Consider the following 14271-nt stretch of genomic DNA (forward strand, 5'->3'; position numbering starts at 1 on the left):
AGACCCACCTTGTACCTTTAGTTAAAGCAGTGCAATGTTCTCATGTAGACCAGGCCTTCTCTCTCACCACAGCAGCAGTACAGCAACAATGAAATGTTCTGATTATTGGCACATACACTTTTTGGTTTGGGTTTTTGTGTGTGCATTTTTTAAAATGCACAATTTAAAAATGAACAGATTTTGTTGAAACTTTCCAAAAGAAATGGCCTCTGGGCAAAAGCTGAATATAGACATTTTCAGAGCAAAAGGAATTTGAGAGAATTATGAACAGTTGGAAAGGGAGTTATACTGGATTTCAATCTTAGCTCAGCAGTCATTACAGTACCTCTTCAAGTGTGTGTGTGTGTGTGTGTGTGTATGTGTGAGAAAGAGAGAGAGAGTGCAGAAGGCTGATGAATTTGAATGGAGAATCGGTACTTCCTGACACATGCACATAGAATAACATGGTTCCATCAAGAGCCATACTGCCATGAAAGAGCCTTGTAAATGGGCTGGCTGGCTGCCTCCTGAGCATGTCCTTGTGGCTTGAGATCACTCTTCAGCAGTCCTGCCTCAGTTTCCCCACTTTTCTTCAGCTCAGGGCCTCTGAAACTACGAGACAAACTTTTCTCTGGTGCAACACACCCCTCCTTAGAGCAGAGTTTATTAACATAACAAAATTAATCCCAAAACACAAGTCCTCAAATCTTCAGCAACTCTTTCTCATTCACTCTGTCTTTCACACTGAGGTCTCCCCTCCCTTGAGTCTTTTTTCCTGAAGATTCAGGGTTTCCTACTCACTCTTAGCAGTCTCTGTAATGTTTCTTTCTCTATTCTCTGAAGTGTCCTGTTCCTCTTTATAGGAGAATCAGCTCCTCCTTATCCAACTGGTTCTACTAATTAAACTGTACACCTCATTCCAGGTGTGGTAGGCAGGGCTACACGTATGGGGCAGGCCACTAGGCTTTAGAGGGACAGGCTACCTCACTACAATGCTCTTGAAGGAGGAATGGGTTCCATAGATCAGTGCAACACTTGGCAGTATTGCAGATTTGAAGGAAGATGATGTCATGGTGAGTGAGCATCACTCTAACCCAGTTCTCTTCATGCCTATCTGTGCCCTTTTCTGACTCAGAGGGTTCCAATCCTGCCATCTGTTCACAAGGAGAGGCTTCTGCAGGTTCCTGGAAGGGATAGGCTCATGCTAGTAAGCCACCTCTCTACCTGCCCAATGCCCCCAAACCCTTACGCTTTAGCTTCCCTCCATCTGTGAAACTAGAGGAGAGCATCAGGGCCAAAGGGTCATAATCCCATGTTGATTGTTGCCAGGACTGCCATTGAAAAGAGATGGTATTAAAACTGGCATGGTGATGGTAATTAAATATATTACTACCTGGCGCACTAGTCAATGTTGTTATTTTTAGTAATTATATCCTAATAACAGGAAACCTCATTACAGATTTCTAGAGGAGGCCTGCAGATTTTTGTGAGATAATTAACATGTTTTTTACCATTAGAGGTATAAGTTTGAAAAGACTACTAAACTTCCAAACGTAACCATTTCACACTACTTGTCATCTCAGAGCTGCCCCTTTTCCAAACCTCAAATGAGGAAAGGTGGGAAGTTGAGTCTCATACTGACATTTCTCAAAAGAGAGAGGGAGAGAAAAGAATACACTGGGGGTCTTCTTCATTCCTCATAGAAATGAGCAATACTTCTTTGCATGTTATTGTTTCTGGCTTTGGAGTTCACCTTTAATTTTCAGTATTTGAATTAGAAACTGGTTCACACTAAAATGCCACAACAGCAGATGCAGAATTACTGCAAAGTCCAGTAGTCATACACTGAAACACAAATAAATGGGAAATCATTTCCTCTTCAAGTTCCTGCTGTACAAACCTCACACTAAACAAGTAGTGTTTTTATATTTTACTTGCTGGCTAGTTCCTTTGTTGACAGATTGGGGACAGCCCAGAGTAGCAAAGTGACAGACTGGACTTCTCTGGGTCTCACTGGGATGTGACTCACTTTAAAGAATTATAATTGCTTCTAATCAATGCCCAACTGCATTAAGTCCACTTTAGATAAAGGCCTGATGCAGATTTGAAAAGTGAAATGATTTGGGGGCCGTAGGGAACTAAGCAGGCAATCTTCAAACTTCAAAAAACCTGGGGGATTTGCTTTGCAGTAATATGATAGATGGCTTGACTAGACATGCCATTTCCTATTTTCTGCTTTCATCTTTCAGACCAGATTGCACTAAACCGCAAAACCATTGTGTGTCCCATGATCGATGTCATTGACCACAATCACTTTGGCTATGAGGCACAGGCGGGGGATGCCATGCGAGGAGCCTTCGACTGGGAAATGTACTACAAAAGAATACCGATTCCTCCAGAGCTCCAGAGGTCTGATCCCAGTGACCCCTTTGAGTAAGTAGCAGTAAAGGAAAGAGTTGGAACAAGAGCCAGAGAGAGCAAATAAGGTAACTGTGATAACAGAAACACCAAGCCCAGGGCTTTCTAGACCAATTAGCCCTAATTAAAGGTAATAAAAGCAAACAGCCACAAACGGCAGAACAGTGAGAAAAGGTCAGTGTAACAAGTGATGAAATGGCAGAGGTTGTGCTTGGATGCACAGAGCTTCCTTGCCTCTGGCATGTGTCGGCAGGATGGGGGGAGGAGGGCAGGGAAGAGGACTTTGTGTGTAAGAGAGAGACCAAGGCAGAAACACTTACTTGTAGTTAACAGAAAAGAAGAGTTGGGAGAGGACAAGAAATAAATGTGACTATAGTTATTCTCTTCTTATTCCTCAGAATATTTTCTGAACATACTTTTAGTTTGATTCCTTTGCTGAAGATTGATGCAATAGCTGCACCAATAGCTGAGTCCACATTCTGCTAGCAAAGGCTCTATTTATGATGGATGGTATTGCTACTGTCTATGTATTGCTATAATTTAAACACAGTCCTATCAAAGCAGAACAGTATCAAGCTGATTTGTAAATAATCTCTGATAAAACAGTGTCAGATCCTGGTATTGTATAATTCATAATAATGACCTACTAGTCTCCACAAAGCTGGATCTATTTTTATTTTATTTTATTTTATTCTTGTCATGTAAGGACAACATGGGATTTATCCTCATCAGCAGAGAGAGGAGAGAGAGAAACCTGGCTTAGTTCATTAAACTTTCAGAATCACTCATGCAGTTCACAACCCAGCAGGGCTGGCAATGAGATTTACTCTGATGCTCTCATTGTCCATTACTGAAACTCAGCATTGTATCTAGAGCCACCATTCAGATTTTCACAGTTTAAAGACGTCAAAAAAATCTTTCTCTGGTCTCAAAGCCTGGCGCTACCTGAAAAAATGGGTCTGGTTCGTGCAGAATGCAGCACCGTTTCCATGGATTTAACAGGTTCTGTCCCTGGGGGAAAAGATGCTGATTCCTTGGGCTTATCTTCACTGCAAAGTTAACTTGTGTTATAGCTAGATTGCTCCAGTTATCTTGATCCTGTCTGCACACAAAGTCCCCTCACTCATGTGCAACAGTGTCAAAGCGAGCACAATTTATTAGCTACTAACATGACCATGACTCTGTAATGGGGACGTAGGCTAGTGCTGCAACACAATGCTCAAGAGCCACTAGTCCTCTGATGCCTTCCCACAATTCCTCCTATGTCCCTTGAACAGTCATCTTTTCTTGCCAAATACCTATTCCCTGCTTCCAGACCCAAGTCACCTAGCACTTCGAATAGTCTAGTTTAGCTTTTGAGCCCCACCTTTACACATGGCTTCCACCACCAACAATTGCAGTCCTCCAGCTCTGGTTCAGAGCTATTTTTTGTAACACTTGCATTTTTCTAATGCTTTGCAGTACTCAACTCTCAGAGGAGAGGAAAAAAGAGAATTAAGAAGGAGACATTAAAATCTGTGTGTTCCATTCAAAACAAAGAAATAATTAATGCATCCCCAGGCAGCCCTAGCTTTTATACCAGCAAGTCATAGGCAGGTTTTCACTGTTTTCCTCTAGTCAATAAAATGGCAAAAATAAGCACTACAATATGGCATAGCAGAAATTACCCTTAGAATAATGGCACCTAGATGTCTTATATAAACTTTTGAACTTTTTTTGGATTCCAAAGGGATGGGTTAGAATAAAGTTCTCCATGGGTAAATATACCATTTAAACAACATGCGGTCTGCTTCAGCAAAAGTTAATGTGTTTTTTAAGTTTATATCCAAAACAATGCTAAAATCTGGTAACTGAAGAAAGATGAGAAATGGTGTGTGCATTTAAGACTAAAAGAAAATGCATTGGGTGGAAAACAGCTCTTGTTTTTATTCACTATCTTTAAAAATATTATATTTGTATAATGTCTTTTATAAAGAGGCATCATAAACAAGGACAGCCTACATGGTATATGTAATCTAGTAATGTCAAAACAATCTGTAACAAAGGCACAGGACAAGTAAAATACAATATCATTCATATATTTTATGCAGGCGTCTTCTTTAGATGCTGTAATCTGTAGAGCTGCCAGAACCTTTACCTACTGCCAGAGCCTTTTACTGTGTGAGGGAAAGGATCTGTCTGTCGGGAGACAGCAGAACACTACAATGTTAAAAATTGCAGTGTAGACATGGGAGGCACATCTTGGGTATGTAGACAGCCTCTGTAGGGTACATATCCTAGGCTGCGTCTTCACTACCCGCCTAAATCGGCGGGTAGAAATCGATCTCTCAGGGATCGAATTATTGCGTCTCGTCGGGACGCGCCAATCGATCCTCGAATTGACGCTTGTACTCCACCAGCGCAGGTAGGAATAAGCGCCGTCGACGGCGGAGCCGCAGAGGTCGATTTGCCGCCGTCCCCACAGCGGGGTAAGTCGGCTCGGATACGTCGAATTCAGCTACGCTATTCGCATAGCTGAATTTGCGTATCTTAAATCGACCCCCTCAACCCCCGTAGTGAGGATGTAGCCCTAGTGTTCATGTGTATCTTTACTTGCCTAAGCAGTGCCTCACCATCTACATTGCTATTTATACCTGTGCTGTGTGTACTCTACACAGTATTGAAGTGTAGACATGATGGTTGGGGACAGGGCCGGCTCCAGGCACCAGCTTGGCAAGCAGGTGCTTGGGGCGGCCACTCCGGAGAGGGGTGGCAGGTCCAGCTATTCGGCGGCAATTCGGCGGACGGTCCCTCACTCCCGCTCGAAGCGAAGGACCTTCCGCCGAATTGCCACCGCAGATGGCGATCGCGGCTTTTTTTTGGGGGGGGGCTGCTTGGGGCGACCAAAACCCTGGAGCCGGCCCTGGTTGGGGAGGAGGGGCATGTGTGTTTTTTGCAAATATAGTTATATTGGTACAAGCCCAAGTATGGACACAGTTATATGGGTACAAAGTGTCTTATAACAGTACAGCTTATTCCCCTTCCCATATTGAAATAGCTATACCAGTATAAACACCTTTAAATCAATACAGCTGTGTCCACACTAGGGGATTATGCTGTACCAGTATATTTAAAGTGGTTCAACTTTCCAGTGCAAACAAGGTCTTACATCTTGTGTAGTTATACAGCTCTGTGCAAAGTTCGCATAAAATGTTACGAAATCAGAATGGTAGCATGACACTAACTGCCTTCATTCATCACAGATGTAAATGACTACACAAGGTGCAAGAAAGGATTTAATCAGGCCTGTAGTACTTGTACCTGTGATGTGATTTGAATTCTCTTGGTTGCAGTAGACAATATCGGGTTTGATCCAGTGTTTACCGAAGGCAATGGGAGTCTTTCTATTAATTTCCCGGGGATTGGATCAGACCTATGGTAGCTATAAAATGGTATTGAACCTGGGACCACTACTTTACATCACAAACTGGGAGGCAGAATATGAGGTAGCCATAGAGCTGCCACCTCTGAGGTACAAAATAGGGGCCATTCTGAGCTAGGAAAGGGGAGTATAGAAGGGGGCAGCGGTGTGGGAGACAGGAGGTGGCTCCAGGAGGCAGAGCAGGGCCCAGCTGAGCAGAAGCAGCCACCCCATGGTGAGGAGCAGGGCACTGTGAAGTTGCTGACATGAGCGCTTTTTGCTCTCTTCATCAGCTTATTAATCAGGTAGGAAGCAGTGGCTGCTTAATGGCTCCTGACAGAAAGCTAAGGAGCAGCCAGGATGGAGGTGAGCAGCAGCAGCACCAAAGAGGAGGAAAAGGAAGAAGAGATCCCACTAGCAGGTGCTCGAGAGGTGACTCTACTGACAAAAAACAGGACTTTTAATGTCCTGGAAAGACTTCTAGATTTCTTGGAACAGCTACCTCAAAAAAGGGACAACCCTGTGAAAACCTAGGCAGGTGGCAACCCTGGGCATTTTGTGCTAGGTCAGTTCTTCCATTCAGAAGTACTTTCTTTCCGAGAACAAAATGGACCAAACCATTCCTAAAAAGCAGTATGGTTTGGCTTTGGCTAGCGATTATTATTTTGTCTTTCAAAGCCAGCACTACTTTTCTTTATGCAGAAAAAATACAACTTCTGCTCCACTTATTTTCACAGGCTTAAAAATATCTGATGCTTTTAATACATAGCATATGACAAATAAGGTAAACATTACAAACCTCATGCCTAGACCTTCAGAAAGTTAATTGACCTAGACAGTCTTTGTAGCAGTGAAGTTGAACCGTTTCCCTTTAGGTATGTATGTACTGACATTAGAGGCAGATTCAACCAACAACATGCTACTATTTTGTAAGCAGTAGGGATTTTATTTTTTGTTAGGCTAAATATTTTGCCATTGGTATTCTAATAGGTGTACTTCTTGCCAACAGTTTCCGATCTGGGCAGATTCTTAATGAACTGAGAAACTGCCAACTTTTTTAGTGAGATACCAGCAGTTAATAGCTATGTGATTCAAAAATGGTGGTGTTGGTGGTGGTGGTGGTAGTGTTTTTTTCTTTTTTGTTTTGGTTTGTTTTTTCCCCCCATTGAAGATGCTGGCACAGTGCGTGTCTTAGCACGGAAGGTCACATCAGCCTAAGACATGATGCACGTTAGAAAGCAGACCACAATACTGAAAACTAAAGCACAGCCACTATATTATTTGAACAAGAGACTTGCGTTCTGACTGCACAGAATCAAAATATTGCTTCAGTGGACACAAGCAGAGAAAATTGTGTGCGTAGCCCCTACACTAACAATCAGAACTGTTGTCAGGTAGGCTTTTGCTGTGACAGTATTTGGCAGCTTGCTGAACTCCATAGCCAGCTGAGCTGGTAACTTTGGAATTAAATTACTTTTTTTTGTTTTTGTTTTTACTATCATCCAATTTGGCAGTTGATTACATATGGCAGTTGCATTTTCGTACTGGACACTGTATTTCTGTATAAAATCCACCTGACTGGGAAGAATCTGGACTCTTCTAGCCATTTGAAACAAAAGTGTGGGCATGTCTTACTGTACATACATCCACATTGTCATTCAAGCAGCAGCTTTCTTCCTAATTACAGAGGAACTGGGAGCATAGCTGCAGTGCATCTCTCAGCTTTTTGATCAGGCACCCCCACTTTCATTCCTTTGTAACTTGCTCATCACAAATTGGTTTTTGACTAAAACTTGCATAAAGGTTATGACTTTGGAAATGTGAGGGTGACCCAGGAGGCCATCCCCCAAACTATGTTGATTTTATGATGCCAGTGTATGTACCCTGAATGTGCAGCCCTGTAACAGGGTGCTGGCCAGGAGATCCTGGCCAGGTCCCTGTTGGCCTGTTCCAATTAAGGGGAATTAGTTGGGACTGGCAGGGGAGACTGCGCCCTGATTACTTCAGCATTCGGCACCTGCGGTCCTGATTAGCCAGCCAGCTGTATAAAGCTGGCAGGGAGGAAGCCGTGGGGGGGAGGACACACAGGAAGGGGAGGAGTGTGTGGCTGTAGATCCCTGTTAGCTGGGGAAGCTAGCAGTCCCCCAGGGTGTTGGCCTAAAGATAGTGTATAAAGTGTATATAGCAGGTGGTGGGAACTGGCACAAGAATAAAAGAGCACTGGTGCATACACTTTGAGTGGTCTCCGACTGAGTTTTGTGGAGGAGCCAAGAGGGCTCCGTTACAAGCCCATTAAAGGCAATGGCAAAACTTCCATGGATTTCATTGGACCACGATTTAGCCCTAAAAGCTAAATTCTTCCATCGAAGCTCCAGTGTACATCTCCAAAAAGCAGTTTGTCCAATGAAATTTAAAATCTCATCTCTAACATATATATATGGTGATCCTTAGGGATCATTCTATACTCCTAACATTGTTTATGCAGGCTTCCCAACTCTTCTGTGCTAAGATAAATGGATCTGCTAAATATAATAGTGGTTTGACACACAAGAGTGCTGGGAAGAGACTGCTCTTTATTCCCTGGCACCCGTCACATGACATTGATTAGTGTTAAAAATGTTCCTACCCCTGGCAGGCATTAGTAACCATCGATACCAGTGGCTACTGTTACAATTAATTTTTTATCCTATCCAATAAATTACAATATCAATTCAAAACAACCACTTAGCAATCACAAACTAATAAAACCAATAAATTAAACATATAGAGATATATAGGAGAAAGGACAGGGTAGCTGTTCAGAGCAGGTACTCTTTGCTATATATTTGTACAGCACCTAGCACAACGGGGCCTTCAGCCATGATTGAGGAGGTGAAAGGGGTGTTACTAGAAGCTATTGGAATACAAATAAGTTATAATAAATAATAATACATTATCTGCATGTCCTGACAGCTGAGAGGATTATTCTGCTCCTTAATGGACATCTGTCAATAGCTATGATCTCTGAACTGCTGACTTCCACCTGTGAAACTCCATGTCTGTGTGGCCCTAGAACTACATATTGCCCTCTGAAGTGGCCTGATCAGCTGCTGAAGTAGATCTGCCACCTTCAAACAGGTTGTTTGCTCCTGGAATTTTTTACTGGATGGGATGAGTGTTATTTTTCAGATCGTAAGAGAGAAGAATGGTTCAGTGGTTAGGTTATTAGCTTATGACTTAGGAGATCTTAGTGTGAGTCCACTACAGACTTCCTTGGGCAGGTCATTTAGCCTCTCTGTGCCTCAGTTCCCCATCTATAAAATAGGCATATTAAGACTTCCATACCTCACAGGTGTGTTATGAGGCTAAATACATTAAAGATTGTGAGACACTCAGATACTATTGGGGCGGTGAGGCATCTATATAGAGAGATAATTTCAGTTGTATTCTGGATGTTCACAAGGAAAGGAAACCAGTAACTTCCTTGACTTTGTGTTGATGTCTTTGGTTCCTCTTGTGGGACTGACCTTCAGGTTGGTTATGACATACGACCTTGGAGTGGATGGCATAGCTGAGAGCCTGGCAGATTGCCAGTCACCTTCTCTTTGAATTGCATCTAGAATTACTCTTGCAAGCTATTGTAAGGTTAGTGTCTTGTCTGAACTTGACACATTTTATTTTAGAAATAGAGTCATATTTACTTCACAACCCTTTTCCTGAAGCTCCTTGCTTTCACTATTTATACGTTCTCTTGAAAGCATGTCAGCTCACAGAAACTCCTTACCGGGCCTGTATTTCACATTTAACAAATGCTTTTTGCAATTTTATGATCATTTTCTGAAGTTTAGGCAGTGCTTTTGGACAATGATTTCTATAATATGGCTTCCGCTGCTTTATAGTCTGTGTCTTCTATGACTGATCTCTGCCCATAAACATATTCATAAAGCCTCTCTCAACCAGGAACAATTGCCAATATTTCTTTTTCTATCTGAGCATAGTTCTGTTGTGTTTTAGTCCATGCTTGGGTATTCACAGGGTATACTGCATAAAGACAGCCTCCAGACCATGAGACTAAGGGCCAGATTTTCTGGTTTAGTTAAGCTGTGGTTGGCAGCAGACCAAAGACAGTCAACAATAACTTTGAAACCTTTTTGTGTTCTCCTAATCCTGTGGTGCTATGAAGATCATAAGATTTGTGTAATGAAAAATGGAAAAACTGACACACCCATAGGGAAAAACTGGCACACCCATGACACACCCATATTCCCTCCCCCTGTTAATGTGACCCTACCTCCTGTGGGAGTGCAGAACAATGTTTCTGTATAACCCAATAAATTTTCACCAAAAATAAGTGACTAAGAGACAGATGCATGTGTTGAACTTTACACCTCAGATTAACACAGCATTAATTAATCAAGGTCAAACCTTCTGCTGGTGTGACTTCACTGACTTTTCTAGAGTTACCCCCAACAAACAATTTGGGCCTCAGAGTCCAGGGGAACTGGATGGTAACACTTCTAGGTCACGTTATGTTTCACGGCATATACACAGAGAAGTTAGATAAAAACATAAAATACTCTTGTTGGAAGGTTGAAATGTAACACTACTTGACTTCTTAGAAGTCAGAATAACACACAAGCCTCCCAAAACAGAAACAGACAAATCAGGCTGCTCCCGAAATCATAGAAGCACAACTCACCCCACCTTATGCGAGGCCAGCTGTGTGCTGACTGATTGCTGCTAGGCTCAGATCAGATGCTTCCCTACAGAGCCCCTTGGCCTATAAGCAGGACCAGGAAAAATCCCTGAAATTTTTAGAGTCTACAATTTTGACGCAGTTTTCAATACACCACCAGTAAGTAGTTCAAATCCCTCCCAAAACAGTACTTATAAAACTTGCTCACAGCTACTTGATGGCCTGTCTCAGATGACTAGAGCTGTGCAAACATTTTCTTTGGTTTCAATATGTGGGAGTTGACATTCTCCAAATATCACTTTCACTTTGGGTTTTGGATTTTTAACACAAAAACTCAAAGGATATCTCAAAGGAAATCACCAATGTCTACATTTGTCAACCTGCTGCCTCCCACAAGTATTGCATTAATTTACAAAGTACCACACTACACAGCTCCTCTTATACACAGCAGCATATTTATAGAATGGGTTACTTAAACCGTCATAAACACATTTAAATTGGAGAAGTCCAGAGGAAAATTCTTAAGGACCTGAATTTCCTTCTAAAAGAAAAAAAATCAGTAAGAGAACAGGTTACTTACTACCTTAGGGTGAACCATTTGAATCAGTCAATATCCTATTGATTTAAATGACTTTGCTTTCAAAATCATTAAAAAAGAAATCCCATTGAAAAAATTCCAGTGTAGAAAATTAAGCTTACCATCAGTTTAAGAGAAAAGATGAGCTATTTTTTCCCCTTAAAATACTTTTCAAGGGACACAAGAATTTTGGCCCAGAATATGATGGTCAGCAAGTCCTGTGGTTCTAAGGGCCATAGGATAATATCACAACCTCATTACAGATCTCTCGCTTTTAGTGGTGTTTATCTTTATAAGAGCCTAGGAGCGGTTTCTGCACCAAATTCCAGCTGTGCAAGTAAAATGCCATTCTTAAAAAATTACAGATTTACAGATCTTCATCTCATTCGTGTTTGTGCTGTAGAAGCTCCCAAAAGGAGAAGTGGTGTGAGCCAATGTCAGCCTGAACCCCCACTAAGGCATAGATAGCCTCCAAACCAGATTGTTTAGCAAGTTTTATAGTTGCAAATTAATGCCAGTATTGGCCGGAGTGAGCGTATATTCCTTAGAGTCTACACAACATGTTGTCACTAGAGGTTGTTTATCAGTCTGTGCTTTGTAAATCTCCTAGCCTTCCATATTTCCTAAAAGTCATCATTTCTTCCATTATCTACAAACATGATGTAGATCTAACCTATTCTCTGGCTATATTATCATTTTATTTCTACAATGCTGAACTCTGAACTGATAACATATCTGATTTACATCTTGCTTACCTCAGTCATGTGCTGGAGGGGATAAGCAGGAGCCGCTTGCTAAAATTCCACTAACAAATTGAATACGCTTCCCGGCTCTCCGAGCTCTGGTCTAGTGTAGGTAGTCTCTTGGTCTAGCCAAGGCCGTGATCAAGTGTCTTGATGTTTTTGGTCTTTTGGCCTTGAGATGAAAACCTTGTCTTTGCTTCTGGGACCTTGAAGCGAAAAAATTCTCTACCATAAGGCTCAAGCTCGTTTGTGCAGGAGGCAGTGCCTTTTTGGAAGCCAGTCCAAGACTGTGGAATGAACTCCCATAGGAATTAAAGATCATCACAAACCACACCATCTTCCCACTACAGCTACAAGGTATACTACTTCAAGCTTGCCCAATCCAATATCAAAACATATTTGGCTGAAATTAATTAAATTAAAATAATACCAAAAAGCCCAACAACAAAAATAAACAAAACCAGACCAAACCCTACACAACATATTGGACTGAGTTAGTAGGAGCAGATCAAGGGAAGTGATTATTCCCCTTTATTCAACACTGGTCAGGCCACATCTGGAGTATTGCATCCAGTTTTGGGCCCCCCACTACAGAAAGGATGTGGACAAATTGGAGAGAGTCCAACGGAGGGCAACGAAAATGATTAGGGGACTGGGGCCCATGACTTACGAAGAGAGGCTGAGGGAACTGGACTTAGTTAGTCTGCAGAAGAGAAGAGTGGGGGGGGATTCAATAGCAGCCTTCAACAACCTGAAGGGGGATTCCAAAGAATATGGCGCTAGACTGTTCCAGTGATGGCAGATGACAGAACAAGGAGCAATGGTCTCAAGTTGCAGTGGGGAAGGTCTAGGTTGGATACTAGGAAAAACTATTTCACAAGGAGTGTGGTGAAGCACTGGAATGGGTTACACAGGGAGGTGGTGGAATTTCCATCCTTAGAGGTTTTTAAGACCTGGCTTGACAAAGCACTGGCTGGGATGATTTTGTTGGGGTTGGTCCTGCTTTGAGTAGAGGTTGGACTAGATGACCTCCTGAGGTCTCTTCCAAACCTGATCTTCTATGATTCTATGACTGCACATATAGTTTTCTTGGGAAAAGTTAGAGAGATGGAATGAACCACATGTGACAGATGGTAGTCACATTGCTTAACACAATACTAGAAGGCATTCACATACTAAGATGATGAGGGCAATATAAGAAAAGAACATGAAAGAATAGAATAGAAGAAAGTGTTGGCGTGAACTTACATTGAGTTCATTTCTATATACCACATATAGATGACTTCTTCCTGTATGCAGAGGTGTTGTAGCTGTGTTGGTTCCAGGATATTAGAAAGACATGGTGGATAAGGTAATATCTTTTATTGGACCAACATCTGTTAGTGAGAGAGATGAATTTCCCACCTTGTCTCTCCTGATGATGATTTATAAACAAAGTTAGAGATGTCCAGGCCAGAAATGACTAGTAAACATACTGTATTTCTGAACAACAAATATTTTACTGTTGGGGCATACAAATTCCTTCTAAAGTCAGGTATTTTTAAAATACTTCTCAAATCTTGTACACAGAAATCAAACCCTGTATTACATATTGATGGGGTGCAATATAATTCTATAGGTGAGTAGATGGATTATGAAGATAGAGCCTATAAATTAGATAGCTAATGTGTATATACTGGTCTGTCTCATCTTACTCTGGGGTTACGTTCTGCGGTCAGCGTGTAAAGCGAAAACCGCGTATAGTCAAAATTACATTGAGTGTAATGGCGGGCGGAATCACCCGCACTACAGGAACAGTATTTAAATTATTTTTCTCTCTTTTTTTTTTTTTGCCGACCGCGTAAAGCTGAATTTGCGCATGTTAAATGCGCGTAAGATGCGACAGACCTGTAATATACACACATACAGTCAGTATATTATTCAAGGAGAAAGTATAAACATTTCCAGCAAAGTACAGCTTAATACTGCCAAGTAGTGTTGCCTGCTCTCTTACCTATGACTGAGATAAACCATGTGGTTATTTGTTTAAATGCATATTAGTATTTCTTTTGTGATTGGCACTTTATAGACAGATATGAAGACAAGGTCCCTGTCCCAGTAGCTTACAATCTAGTTACATAACCTATCAAACAAGATGAGAGAGTGGCAAGGGGACCAACTAATGCAATGTGATTGATGGGTGTGGTAAAATAATCTAATTGTTAGTGCAACAGTGTTCTTCATTTATGCGTGTGTGCCTCCTGCAAAGAATGTTTTCAGTGGGTTAAGGGGTTTGGGGGAGTGTGAGCTATAGTTAGATTCCAATCCATAGTCCCTCATTATTTCACTCTACAAGCATGTGTATCCAGCAGCTACAGTAAATGGAAATGGGAAGGGAAAGCTCTCACCACATGAGTGAAGAAGTGGGAGCTGTAGAGAAACACTCTTTATCCAACCAGGAGATCTCTCCTTCTGCTTTTAGCATTAGCAGGAGAGCTGT

General features: G+C 41.8%; 2 protein-coding genes across 6 annotated transcripts in view; one reads left to right on the forward strand and one right to left on the reverse strand.

The window, feature by feature from the left end:
* GALNTL6 (polypeptide N-acetylgalactosaminyltransferase like 6) overlaps positions 1-14271 on the forward strand; it is a 958556-nt gene that overhangs the window by 829873 nt on the left and 114412 nt on the right. For all 5 annotated transcript variants that reach the window (XM_042842096.2, XM_065596587.1, XM_042842097.2 and 2 more), the window contains one exon: positions 2229-2412. In XM_042842096.2, the coding sequence (XP_042698030.1) occupies positions 2229-2412 (184 nt within the window). The remainder of the gene's footprint in view (positions 1-2228; positions 2413-14271) is intronic.
* LOC101938927 (uncharacterized) overlaps positions 1-14271 on the reverse strand; it is a 220700-nt gene that overhangs the window by 15541 nt on the left and 190888 nt on the right. The window lies entirely within an intron of this gene.

This window comes from Chrysemys picta, chromosome 5, assembly GCF_011386835.1.
Source record: "Chrysemys picta bellii isolate R12L10 chromosome 5, ASM1138683v2, whole genome shotgun sequence".
Lineage (NCBI taxonomy): Eukaryota > Metazoa > Chordata > Testudines > Emydidae > Chrysemys > Chrysemys picta.